The 14,460-nt window shown below is 41.3% G+C and overlaps 1 protein-coding gene across 1 annotated transcript in view; it reads left to right on the forward strand.

Annotated features, from left to right (window-relative positions):
* Positions 1-399: 399 nt before the first annotated feature.
* The window catches only part of PPP2R5C (protein phosphatase 2 regulatory subunit B'gamma), a gene marked incomplete at both ends in the record, with an annotated part of 71,994 nt that continues 57,933 nt past the window's right edge, over positions 400-14,460 (forward strand). The window contains 2 exons of the mRNA XM_079537508.1: positions 400-426; positions 1,801-1,866. Of these exons, the coding sequence (XP_079393634.1) occupies positions 400-426; positions 1,801-1,866 (93 nt within the window). The remainder of the gene's footprint in view (positions 427-1,800; positions 1,867-14,460) is intronic.

The raw sequence follows: 14,460 nt of genomic DNA on the forward strand, positions 1-14,460 counted from the left end.
GCCCCAAAGAGCCACGAGCTGAGGCACGGTCCTCGGGTCGCCTCCCTCAGGGGAACGGCGGGAACGGCACGCGGATCGCTCAGGTTCTGCCAGTCCGCCCCCAGGCCGCAGCCCAGACAACCACCGCTCCGCACCGTGACGGGAGGCGGGAGGACACCGCACGCCCCGCCCACCAGGTGACGCTACGGAGCAGCCGCTCACGTGACGCAGGCAGCCAATGAGCGGGCGGGCTGCCCTCTCTCCGCGGGCGGCGGCGGAGAAAGGGGGCGGGCGGAAGGCTGAGGCCGCCGTCGCCGCCGCCGCCGGAGCCGGGGGGGGGAGCGGCAGCGCGGGGCGGGCGCAGCGCCGAGCGGGGCCGCCGGGGGTTGCGCGTGTCTGGCCGCGGCGCCCGAAGAGGCCATGCCGAATAAAAACAAGAAGGAGAAAGTGAGGCGGGGAGGAGCGGGGAGGGAAGGGGGGAGGTCGAGCTCTGCGGGGAGGTTGTGGGGGTGTAGAGGCCCCGCGGGGAGGAGCGGCCCGAGGCAAGGCGAGGGGCGGCGGGGAGCTCCGTGCCGCTGGGGGAAACGCGGCTTTCCCGCACGCCGCCGTGTGCGGCCGCGCTGCACGCCTCCGAGCGCTGGGGAGGGGGCGGTCCCCCCGCGGGGCCTAGCCCAGGGCTGTGGCGGGGGGGTCCCGGCCTCGTCTCGCCTCGGGGGTCCCGGTGTGCGGGGCTCGGGGGCGGCCGGGGGAAGGGGAGAAGCCGTGGGTTTGGCGTGCGGAGGAGTGAGGAGGGAGGGGATGGAAGCGTGCGCTGAGCGGAGCTGGCGGAAGAGTGAGCGGGGAGAGGCGGCTCCGGGTGTGCGGGGGGGCCGTCCCGGGCCGGCTGTAAGCTGAATTTGTGCCCGGGGGAATCGGTACGAGAGCTCAGCGGGGCCTTCCCGTCCCTTCTGCCCCGGTGACCGGGAGCGGTTGTTTTGTCAGTCCCGGAAGGGGCTCCTGCAAGTGGAAGTACCAGGAAAGTTGTAAATCCGACGTGAAGTTAACTGGGTTGCGCTCTGTGGTAGGTGATTAGCAGTCGTGGGAAGGAGGGAAGAGCAAGAGCAGTGATGTATAGAGTCTGTCTCATCCAGCTGCTGTCCCACTGAACCCTTTTTGTTTGCCTTCTGCCTGTTTTTTAGCTTTTTGGTAATGTTTTGAAGTTAGATGGGTATTGTGACTCACATTGCTTTTGGGCTTTAACTTTTTTCCCCCGATATCCTTGCCACTGGTCATACTGAATGCATTCAAACTTTGGTTTTCTTAGAAAAGCAAGTCTCACAAAGAGGCTGTGGATTGATTAAAGCTGCAGGTACAGTGCAGGGAGTAGAGAATCTGAGCATTGGGTCTGCTTTAAAACTGCATGCATAGACCATCTAGAACAGGCACTGTAATGAAGTATAAAATGTGTATTCCAAGAACTTCTTTTTCAAGGCAGAACTAAGTGTAAATACTCCTGAGGCTAAAGCCCAAAGACAGCAAGGTGAAATTTTTAGACGTGATTCTAATCAATTGCGTTCTTTGTCCACTATAAGCTAAATAATAAAAGCCTATATCTAATCACCTTATTGGTCAATTTTGAGGCATAAATATAACTCTAAAACCTTCCTGAAGATGGAGAATCTTTAAAGCAGCTTTGTAGAGAATGATAGTTCAGTGTTAAGGTCTTCCAGTGAAACAACATCCTTGCTGGTCCTATCAGTTTTAATACACCCAGTTGAATAAAAAGCAAACACCTCAACTTTAAAATCTACCTAACATAACTGAGACTGAAATTTTTCTCAGGAACCTGCAAAATCGGGCAAAAGTGGAAAAAGTGGCAAAGATGGACAAGAAAACCAAGAACATGAAGTAAGTATTACTAAAGCGTGTAATCTTTCCAGGCAAGTTTCTGAAGACTTCTGAAAAACATTTGGAATTTTTCTAGATGGTTGTAGTTTTGTTGTGATGGGTGACTGTGAGAGAAGTGGTTCTGGGAACTACTGACCTGGTCTTTGATTAAAAAGTGCTCTAAGTGAAGATGCTTTTGAGGAAGTTAATTTTATGTCACAGTCTGAGAGCTTGCTATGGTCTTAATCACTCATCTGTTTCCTCTTTGGTTGTGAGGAGTACATCTGTCTTATTTTCTAGTCTTGTTGTGAGGTTTGGGACTTGTCTTCTAGCAGCTCATTGTGGTTTTTACCATTCTCTGTGATTTCTGGAGCTCTTTTCTCAAAAACTCTTGATAAACTGTGCCAGTTGTCAGTAACCTGTTATGTTGTCGGGAGGCCTTATGCTTCGTCAAAGGCTGCCAGGTTGGTTTTTTTTTTTTGTATCTAATTTCTGTATATATGTATACAGTGGAGTATTGCTTTTTTTTTTAATTGATTTTTCAGTTGTTGCTGCAGTATTTTTTCTTTCTGCTTTGCTGTTTGTTTTGCCCACCAGCAAGGTGCAGTTATTTGAAAGGACTCAGTTAACTCATGACACGCTCCCATTCTCTCGCATTAATCTGAAAACCCAGAATTATTAGATTTCCTTCATTAGAAAATCCAGCGTTTATTTACTTTACAGTTAATACCAGCCTGAGCATAAAATGCCATGCTGAGAAGTTTGTCTATTTCATCCTCTAAACTGCATGTCCTGCTGCTCATCCAGCTTTACCATTTTTTCCATTCCCCACGTGATTACTGGTGTATGGGGGTGGGGGATGGACAGGAGGGGAGGGAAGTGTTTGGCTTGCAGAAGTCTGTTCCTTCTGATGCAAATGAGTTTTCATTTATTGTGCAGAAAGATATATGCTACTGACATCAGATGATATGTCATTCTGTGATATAACCATTAAAACTTATAAACTTTCTTTTAACTTGCAAAAAAAATTATGACTGAATTTCTGTGGAAAGAGCTGATTTCTTGGCTACTAGGAGAGAAAACTCTTGGAATGAGATCAGGACAGTAGCAGGATGTAAAAGTTCATAACGGTGCAAATGAACATGATGTGTTCTGAAGTTATGGTATATTGCTATGGCATTAAAAAGAAGAGTATTACTTCTTGACTTGAATCTTGGTTCCTGTGCAATTGTAAGGATTGTGATTACTGGTACCTTTGCTATATATTGGTTGATAACTCATTTTCTCGTGTTTCTGAATGACATGCTGCTGAGACCAGAACTGATTTTCTTGGTCCTTCAAGGACGGCGTGTAAAGCTGCCGCTGGAGCTAGTAGTGTGATTTAAATGTTAACTGAAAATGCCCATCTAGATTCCTTTCCTTCTGTATTTGCAGATAAAGCTTTTCCATATTTTGAATATTAAAAAAGAGATTAATCTCAACAGAATATGTTCATGCATTTTTCTGTTTCAGTTGGCCTTCCCAATGTGAAAGTACAGTTAGCTTAAGTCTGTGATAATGCTTTGTTATTGTGTGAGTGGGGGCAGAGTGGGAAAGGGACCCGTGTGCTGCTGAGATTGTGACTGGTGCATATACTGTGGTTGTCATTCCCAGTGGGCATTGTTTAGCCTCCAGACAGTTTTGAGCACCTCAGTGCCTCACTCATTAACTTAATTAATAGGGTAATTGCACCCAAGTAGTAATATGAAGTTTGCATTCTAATGTGGCTGGCTGTAACCAAAGTGTATGTTAGCTGACACTTAGATGTGCAGAAGGGAAACTATTCCTTAGCATAAGGAAGTGTAGAACAGCAAATATAGCAATGCTCTGGAATATACTATTGATATGGGCTTTTTTAGGATTTTTTTCTGTAACAAAGGTTGTCCTTTTGTTTCCCTTGTACCAGTGTTTTAACATGGCTCTTTAAAGAAACTGCTGTGGACTCTAGGTTTAGAAATACACAGGTTTGTGTCATATTTTTTCAGCAAAATTATATTTAATGGGTATGAATTTAATGCAGATGAATGTAATGCAAATGGCAGATAGTAAAGACTAGAAACTGTCTGCTGTACAAAGAACAGGGGACAGCACAAGCAGCAGCATCCCACAAATACTTTATTTATAAACACCTGACTAAATTTATAACACTCAGCTAAATTCATTATGCCTTGGACTTCTGTAGATGAAGATATAAATGGATCTCAACAGTTCACAGGAATAAACGAGTGCTTTTTCTGTCTTGTGGTCAGGGAGATGAGATTTTGGTTGAGTGGAGCTACCCAGCAAGTCTGAGAAGAGTTTTGAAATCATACCAGGCTTTACTGGTAGGCATGCAGTTGCTGAAGAGCGATGTAAAGGACTTAAGCTGGTACTTGTGTACTTCTGCTGAATTTTACAAAGAGACACAAGTATGTATAGAAGCTCCACAGTAGCTGCAGTGTGCAAGTGACCTACTGAAATAAATACTTTTTTGTTTACGTATCAAAGGATTTCATTGTCATTGTATTTGAAAACAAGATTCATTTTGCCCATTTATTTGTTTCCTGTGTTCCCCCCAAACAGAGATTTAAGGAGAAAAAAACAAAAGTTGATTCTTCTCCTATTACCTGTGTCTTGGTTACTTGCTGTAATACAAAAAGCCGTGCTAGATAAGACCACAGATCTACGTTGCTTGGTATTCTGTGTGGTTAGTAGCTGCTAGAAAATAGTTTCAGTTATAGAGGAGATGTGTAGTTTTTCCATCCTTACTTTAAGCCAGTATATAGCTTAGAACGTTGCCTAACTGGATGTTGTATAAAATTGTTTTTATATTATTGTGATTTAACTGACTTTTTTAATATTATCTAAATTTGTGTCATTTTTTTTTTCCAAGCCCTGTTTAAACTCACCTGGGTGGGAGGACTTCTGTATTTTAAATTATCCTTCTGTTCTCTAATACTGGAGCTACCAGAGCTGTGCAGTACATGTAGGGGTGGAGGGGGTACCATGTCTGTTTGTAACCAAATGTAGTGAGTCCAGTTCCCAGTCTTACATATTGTTCACTTCTTGAACATTTGAGAGAAAAGCTAATATGATTAAGTTTGTGTCTGACTTCAGCTTTTTGCCTGTTAGTAAATATGGATTAGGGTAAATCATTGCCAGAACTGTTGAATCTATTCCGTTTGGAGTAACTTTATACTTCAGTAATTAGTCCAGAGTATTTCAGGTTGGGAACAACAACAATCTGTTATGTATGGTTGCACTCTGAAGGGATGGAGACTTACTCTGGTAAAATGCTCTGGGATTTGTTTACCAATGACCAAAGGCTGTAGTGAGAACACACAATGAAGAGAAATGTCCAGGTGTGGGTAGTGATTATCCCAGCACTGAGTAACTTGTGGATGATTCCCTGTGAGGATGCTGGCCTTTACAGATGTTTCTTTCCTTGGGAATAAGCTTTTTTTCCAGAGCTCTGTTACACACAGTTGTGTGGAGGTTGTTTTGTGCCTTTAAACAGCAGTAATGCAGGGTCAGCTGCATTTGAGTGCAGAGAAACAGGTCTTCCCTCTGTTTCACTATCATGGTAGTTTGGGTTCTGTGTCAGCCTGTAGCTGGGTTGTTACAAATCTTCCAAGTTGGCTTCTTGTTACTTTCAGTGTGAGTTTCTCTAGAAGGAGTAGTAAGTGATTGTCAGATGTTATCATTGCCTCTGTGTAGCAAAAGCCTTTTTTTTTTTTTTTTTTTTTAAATTTCAAAAAATTCAAATGTTTCTTACAATACTGTATTAATAGTTCTCAGGTACAAACCACAGGAAAGAAAGTTAAGATCTGAACCACATAGACTCTTATTTCTGTATTTGGCCTGTGGGAATGTATGTGCTAAAACTTGCACTTCTTACTGATGCTATCTGCTGCTACAGGGAACACAGGTTGGTTGACATCGGTGTTGGCTGTAGCTGCAAAATCGCAAGCACCGAGAGTGATTCTAATACTTAACGTGCCTGAGCTGGAGTGCATTTAACCTGCAGATGGATCACTGTCTGGATCATAGTTTTGCTCTCTGCTTGGTGTTGCAATTGAACTGATTGGTCTGGGAGCACTGGGACGACAGATGGCTGGGGTTCACCTGGGAGATGGGAGGTTCAGGAGTAGCTGGTGACCCTTTGTACAGCACAGTAACAGGTGACAATGAGAGCTTCTAGATCTAATGTACTCGCTTGAGAAGGCATGAAACCTTCTGAACTCATAGTTTCATTCATTTCTTTATCTGGATACTCATAGTTTGTAGCAGGGAAAAGCTACTTTTGGTTAACAGAATATTGGCTTGGTGACTTTGAACAATGAAGAACAGAAATCATAATTCTGTCTTCAAGTTCTTCTGCTGGCAAACAGAAAGCTAATGTGGTTTGAGTAATGTGTGTGTGTGTGTGTGTGTGTGTTACTATTATCACTGCTTTGATTTGCTGTCCTGCTTGGTTTCTTTGTACTCAAAGGTTTTTTCTATTTTTTTCATACACAATGTAATAAAATATATACTGTTGGCCAGTTCCCTTTCCATGCAAGAAATGGCTTGATTTATTGACAATGTTTTGTAAATGTTAGGTGATAACCACTATAGAAACCAATTTTGAGATTGAAAAAAAAAACCAACAGAAAATCACCTTGTTAAGTACTGATCCGTGCCTCTGCCCTACCACCAACTCTCAGCAATCACTTTTCAGTTAGTTTACTAATTTCCCTAAAAATAATATGTAGAAAAGGGGAGAAGTAGAAGTGACGTTAGTTATGTAGTGTAGATATCTTAGCAGAGGTGATATGAAGAAGTGTCCTACTGTTAAAACAAAACCTGGGAAGATGCACTGTCTGTTACTGTTAAAGCAGCCTTGCAATTTTAAAAAAAAAATTCTCAGTTCCTATTTCCAAATGTATTGATATCTTAGTGAAGTTTCAGTATGAGTTTGTGGGCTGAAAAATTATTTATAACTAGATTCAAGAACACAAGATTACAGACGCCACTGGGAAAGCAAAATATATATATGTATATGCAGTAGCTTTAGCTCATCAGCAGCTTTACTGAGAATTTACTGCAGTCTATAGGAGGTTTGGGTCTTAATGCAGATGGATTTGTGTGATTTTTGTGTGTGTGTGTGTGTGTATATGTAGTGTGAATGTTTGTGGGGAGAGAGCCCTCAGGTTTGAAGGAAAACAAATAAAGGTAGGTTGTTTCCTTAGATATTTTTTTTTGAAAGTCGGAAGTCATTGAAAGAGAAATTAAGATTTGAAAATGAGAATTAATGTAATTTAAACCAGGCCATCATTTGTTCAGATTCTTCATCTCTGTATTTTTTTATAAATGTTCTGAAATAATACTTAGGGCCTTATCTGTTTTTAATTAAATTATCTGATGGTTGCAGATAACAAGATTGACTTTTCTGGGCCATTTGTTTCTTTGAAGTTTCATTATAGAAAATGCGTTAAGAAACAAATATTTCCTCGCTGCTTATGCTTGCAAAGCACTAAGTGCTCGCTGGTGGTGGTTCAGCAGACACAAGCCAGCATGAGTAAGCCTAGTCTGAGCTGATGGGCGCCCCTTTGCTATTGCCAGAGTTGAGTTCCTCTGCAACCTCAGACTGCAGGTCTGATCACTGACCAAAAACAAAGGCAGTTTGAGTAAGGTAGTTTAAAAAATCAGTTTTAGAAGGAGGAAACAGAAACAAATGCATGCTACTGATACTTAGCTATGGATGTCAAGTTAGAATGCAAGAATCTGAAGGTTGCAGTTCAGTGAGCGAAGACACCTTTTGCAATTGTCAGCATTGGTTTGATGTGTTGCAAGGCAAGCATATTGCAACAAAACTAGGATGATACAAGTCCTTAGAAGATCAAATTTGAGCTGCATGTAAGCATGTAGCAGGAAATACAAGCAAGACTTTCTGTTTTGAAAAATGTGTGCAAGAAAGGCAAGGAAGTTTCAGCAATGTGGATTGTTCCTTTAAAATGATTTGTGTATAAAACCTGCTGTAGTACACTGTTTGAGTGTGAAGACTCGCTGTTTGTGTGGAACTTCCCAGTCACAGAGGCCAGTCAACAAACTTCATGTTAGGTCTGACGAAGCACTAGTGGCACTCCAGGGTTATTCACAAAGAGCAGCTAGCAGTAATGCTGCACTGTATACATGCAGAATCACAGCTCCTACGTGGGCACCTCAGTGTAACTCAGTGAGTGCTTATTGCTGTGCTGAAATGTATAAACTTTGTCACTACCCAGTTGAAAAGCTAATCTTTTCATTTATCAATGCGATACTGTGGATCCTCAAAGCTTTATGGTGCAGCTCTTGCCATGTTAGCAAATAAAAACAAGCTGATAAAATCACTGCACTATCCTGTACATCCTGACTACTGAGAGATTTTTTTAGGAGTAATGAGCATACTTGCTGGAAGGGCAGCTGCAAGGATTGTTTTAGCAGGGCTGTCCAAGCATCATTCTGGTAATAATCCTTTTAAGGAAAAACAGAAGTCACAATGCAGTCTGTTAGAGACCAACCAAAGCCGCCAGCACCAAAAGCATGGTCTTTAGAGGCTCCTCTGACGTTGCCTGTCCAAATGTTCTTGAGCTGACGAAACTAGTGAACAATAACGACACAGCGGTGCAAATCTTCAATTAAATCAAAACTTCAGAACTGTTTGCCATTAAAAATGGTGCCCTGGAGTGTGTTGTTTCCTTGCTTCTCTTTAACTGCTTTGTTGAAGGAGCAATGTCTCTTTTTATTTGTCTAGGTGATTAAGAGCAAATGTTGAGATTCATGTGGTTTGCAGCGAGTCTCTGCAGATTGGAGATGCTGAAGGTTAAGGTCATACCTAGTTGGTCCACATCAAATGCCTTGCCAGCTGTGGGCATGAATTTTAATTATTGCAGACTCTTTTAGTAGATCTGAGCGCTGCCTTTATTACTGTGACAAGTTTCTTCTAATGTCCTGTTGGAAAGCATGTTGATCTTCAACTTGAGAAAAATCTCAAGATAATCATGAAGTGTTTCAGGATGTGCCACATGGAAATGCATAGTTGTGGTAGTGGACTGTCATTCACTGCAGTCTCAGAATATGTACTGATGCTCAAGAGAAGACTACCTCTTAATTAAAAGGCTCTAAAAAAAAAAATGCAGGTTTAGTCAAAAGTAGGCAGGGAACCGATGCTTTTTTTCCTCAGTGCAGAATAATAGAGTACCCTGAGGAGTTGCAGAAGCTAGCCTGAAGGAATGAGGACAGCACATCTTATGCACACTAATGATAGTGAGAGTATTAGGTAGAACTGTTCACTGCAGGTATTTACCCATGTGCTTTAGCTTCAAAGTAGCGTACTGATGACTGTATATCTGAAGGCGTGACAGTAGTGAGGGGCAGTGTATCCTACTTTCAGAGGAAGGAGCTCAATTGTAATGTGTGAAGTTTAGGGTGAGAACTGTTGCTATTGCCAAGCAGTTACTGTTAAAAAATAGAACTCAACATTCTCAGTTTCAGTGTATCTGTTCAGTGTTTTTCGATTAAGGCTGGTGAATTGATACACAGAAATTGCTCGATCTGAGAGACCTGCGAGACTCTAGGATGGTACAACATCTGGAATTTTGACTGCAGTCAAATTTCTAGGGAAATTTTGATACTCTTTCCTCAATGCCAGCTGCTAATCTTCTGCCACTGGCCTGACTCTTGCAGGTATGTTGTGGGTATAATTATTGGGTTGTTTGCTGCTGGGCCGTGTGTCAGATGTGGCCTGACCTTGTTTGCAGCCTCAACATAGAGTAGTAAATGAAGACCTGCAAAGGAGAGAGCTCTGAGGCAGTTTGAGATGCTTGGAATGTTTAGAGATTTTTGTGCTGCTTTGAAGTTATTCAGAGGGGAATTTATCTGAATGGTATTTAGATTTCAGCTACTCTCCACCCATTTTGACTTCTTGATCTTTGATTTTAGTTCTCATCTCGAGACTACATTAAGTTTAAACTCAGCTTAATTACACTGATCATCTACTTGGCCTCTGCCTCTTAGCCTGATTGTTTTAATTACAAATTGGATGCTCACAGATTTTTGAAAATGAAGTTGTAAATGTCTTTCATGTTTTTTGCAGTTCTTTGCTTAGTTTCAGTAAATTGTATTTCAGATTCAATGTAAGTTTATTTCATCTGTAATCCAGAGAGCTTTTAAAGCCCCTTTCGAGGCTTGCTTGGCAAGAAATGGGTTCTTCTGGGTGCTGGCCTCTGTTTATCCTAATGAAGGGTAAATCCATAGGGGCTACTTATTGTACCAAAATGGAAAAGAAAAGGATTAAATCTGCATTAGTAGAAGCATTTTCCTTCTATCTCAGGTTCAAGATCTTGATTCTTACCAAGAGCGTTCTGCTTTTTACCTTGTGTACCTGCATTTCACAGGAAGTTTTAATCATTTGATAACTGGTTCAGAAGTTTCAGTAGGTAAACCTTGCACTCTAGGCTTCTCATAAAGATTCTTAGTGGTGTAGAGCATGCTATTTTTATGCTGGGTTGATATATGTGCCTTTTTAAACTTCAATTCAATTATGGTACTCAATAGAGGGGATACACTTGCAGGCTAATGCTAACCAGATATGTATCAAGAAACACCATACAGGATGTTGCCTAGTTCTGTGTTATCTTCATGCAGGGAGACAGAATATCTCTTGCCCTGTGCTTAGTCATTCAGTTGTTTAAATCTTGATTGGCAGATGCATCCATTGCCATCTTCAAATTCTTCCCCTTCTCTGACCACTTTGTCTCAAAACCAAGTATGAAAGCTTGCTGTTTTCTTCTAGGTTTGCCTTGGAAACCCTTAGGGTTTTGTGGAGCCACGAGGCTTTGTATGATCTGGTCTAATTTGACTATTAGTGCTATTAGTGACTGTTCTTTGAAAAGTGAGGTTGACCAAATTTTTCTGGTTGCCTATTTGGTAAAGTAGCTTGAGTATTGGTGGTTTGAGGGACTGTCAGTGAGGGAAGATGTCTTGAGTCTTCTGGAGAGACTTGTTAAAATGGGGCACGGGTGCACCCTTGTTTCTGCTCCCAGTTCTCTCCAGCTCTCTTCTGACTGTCTGAAGTTACCATGTGGGCTGGTGGGTGATGATCAATTAATTTAAAAGCTGGCTGTAACTGGAGATGTGCTTTGTCCACTTCGTTCTTTTCATCTGATCGCAAATGTAGTGTTTTGCTTTGGTCAGTATGCACCTGCGTCAGGTGCTCAAGGAATCAAACTGTGTTCAAAGCAGTGTTGTTAAAACAGTAATGTACTTCATTCTTCATACATGAGGACTTCTGCCTGACAGTTGTTCAATATCTTTGCAAAGACTGGAGAACTTCTCCTATGAGGGAAGGCTGAGAGTGCTGGGATTGCTCTGTCTGGAGAAGGCTGGGGAGGTGGGGTCTCATAAATGTATTTTAAAACATGGACAAAGGTGGTGCGAAGAGGACAGGCCCAGGCTCTTTTCTGTGTTGCCTGGTGCCAAGGTAAGAGGAGTGTGCACAAACTGAGCCACAGGAGGACCCATCTGACCATCAAACAGCACTTCTGTGCTGTGTGGATAATGAGGTACTGGCACAGGCCGCCAGAGAGGCTGTGGAATCTCTTGGAGATCTTCGAGAGCTGCCTGGATGTGTCTGTGCACCCTGCTCTGGGTGTCCCTGCTTGAGCAGGAGCTGGAGTAGGTGGACCCCAGGGACCCTGCTGACCTTAGCTGTTTTGTGACACAAGGGAGGGAGGGATGCAAGGACTACATCTTGAGCTCTTGTTACTGACAAGTAACTTCTTCCTTTCTTGAATTCATGTCAAGCCTATTCATGGGAACTGAGGAGCATGAGCTCTGTTTTCTCAATTATTACAAGCAGGAGTTAGAAGTCAGAATTACAGTTGTCATGATAGTCTTAATATTCGTCAGAATAAGTGAAGCTCCAGCTTTAAAAGTGAAGATGATCAGAAAATCTGGAGGTTGTTTTTAAATTATGATCTACATAAACACTTTCTCAGTATGATGATTTTTCACAGTAATTTGTACACATTTTTAGGTTTATCAGCCACTTTGAATTGAATGTGAATATATATACACTTGGGTAGAAGGGAACGGTTTTTCAGAACGAGGGTAGGAACAGGTACTTCCCATTCTAATTACTGAAAGTATTGATAAAAGTGTATCTGTAATTTGACTGTTCTACTATCAAATAATTGTTCTTCGTAGCCAAACGTCTGTCAGCTTTCCTCAGGAATTGTGGTTTTCTGAAATAGTTTGGTTACTGGGGGAGGAAGCTGAGCACAGGTCTTCACTCAGAACTAAGGAGCACTGTATCTTTTTAAAAAGTAAAGTAGTCTGGGTTGTTCTCATTAGGCTTGCAGCTGCCTAATGCAGAAAATAAAAGGTGGGATGACTGAGATGTGCTGCCTAAAATGACATAATTTCTTCAGATGCCCTTCTATGCAAGGGCTGGTTATGTGCCAGTTTTGGAGGTGAGCACAGTCTTTAGAGAGCTGTAGTGCCACTTGCAGAAGTTGTCAGTCATTGCTGCGTAGCATAGCTTTCACGTAACCAAGAGCTGTAAGCTGCTCTGGCAGTTCTCTGATGTGTGATGGCTGAACAGTTGGAACACAGCTGAAATTCAGGGATAGTTGGGGCTGATGGTGGAAAGAAGGGCTGGTGATTCACGGCTGGAATTACGTGGAACCATCACTGCAAGACTGGAAGTTGCCATAGGAACAAAAAATGCTTTCTTTCGATGCCTCTATTTAGAAATGTTGCCCATCCTTTTAAATAACTACTTCTGGCTAATTTTAGAATTTATCTGCAATTCAGAATACATGGTTTCCTGGTGAGTGAGTTACCTTAATTTACCATTGTGTGTGTGTGTGTGTGTGTAAAGGCACAAGTGAGTACTTGTTAATTCACAGTTAAGAATTTGCTTGGGAATAGAGGAAGCAGGAAAGTGACTTTTCCTGTTTTAAGTAATGAACAAAAAAACAGGTGGTAATGGAAGATAGCCTGTTCAGAAAACAGCATTAAGATCAAGCATAACATTAAAAGTGTAGAATCTTGTATAGTAATATTGCTTATAATAGGTTGAAAGTATAATTAGCTTTAATTGCATAATGCATGGCAAATCGTCGCTTCCTAATTTTTAGTGCTACTTTTCCATCTGCTTTGTCACTTGATAATTTAGAACACTTTTTTCTTAATTTGAGTTAAGGGGTAGAATTTACCTCGCGGATCATTTGTATTTCAGCAAAAAAGATTTTTCAGCAGTTAGTGTTTTAGAGAAATAGTGAAAAAAAAATATATAATGCAGGGAAATGGCTGTCATTTGTATGTAAATGCCTTTAACTTACAAACTTGCACCATTTTTACTGGAAGTCTAGAATATATTTTTGATAACTTGTGGTTATCAACGTACTGCCTCTTTTCCCTTATTTGTTCTGTATTTTTGCTCTTTTAATTTTAAAAACTTGCAGAATGGGTATCTTAGTTCTCATTAAACATCTAAATGTTGCTTTCAGTCATTTCCAACGCGTGAACAGTTCTGTTACGTACAGTACTGTATTGTTGAAATACAGACGTTTCTCTGCCGGTTACAGAGTATTTCTTTCTAGATAAAGGTTTGCATAAAACGACAGTCTTCAATTTGTCTACCTTTAGACTCTGTGAATGGTGATGTATGGTAAGGTAACATTTCTACATGCACTGAACGTGTTCACTCACAAACTGTATGGAAATGGCTAATGAATAAGCTGTTCTGGAAATCCTCTTCAGAATATGAGATTTGTTGTTTTAGATACATCTCTATGAAAGTGTCTGGTAACTGAAACACAGCTTTTGTATCTGTTATATTTAAATCCATTGAAATGCTGAAATAGCAGCATTATGACTTGATTTCCATCCTGAATCCCATTCCTGTCCAATTTTTTTCCTTTTACTTATCATATAGGCATTTATTGAAAAGGAGACTGTGTTCTCCTCCTGTAAGAGAGAGTGTCTTTTCAGTAAGCTAAGGTGTCTTTTCAGTAGTTTGCTGCGATGTAAAATAGCTTGCAAATTTGAAAAGTTTCTACATCAATTTAAGATCCTGTTTTTTTTCTAAACAGCAAAACTAAAAACCACCAAACTACAGTACCTGCAGTAAGGTTTCTCACTTAGCTGTTGTTACATTCCTGTTGTAGACTGTTTCTAGATGTATTATGTATCTGGATGTATTATCGTCCTTGTAAAGTGCCTTGTGAAGTTTGTCATGTTTAGAAACGGTCAACTATTGCCTACTTTAAACCTGCTTTTCCTACTGAAAAAAAAAAAAGGTAATGTTGCTTTTCTCATTTCAAGTTCTGACAGGCTTTTGTTAGTGATGCATTTTATTTAGTTTGAGTGAGAGCACTATCAAATATGTTCTGGGAAATGGAGCAAAAAGGTCCGTTCTTCTCATTCTGTTATTTAATTCATACAGAGGTACAGTGACAATGTGGTAAGGAATATTACAGTAAAAGCTACTTGCTCTGAATAGGCAGCAAACTGCTATATGTATGTTTTAGAAGCTGCTGAAGTTTCCTAACTCTATTTGCTACAATAATA

Source organism: Tetrao urogallus, assembly GCF_951394365.1.
Source record: "Tetrao urogallus genome assembly, chromosome: 6".
Lineage (NCBI taxonomy): Eukaryota > Metazoa > Chordata > Aves > Galliformes > Phasianidae > Tetrao > Tetrao urogallus.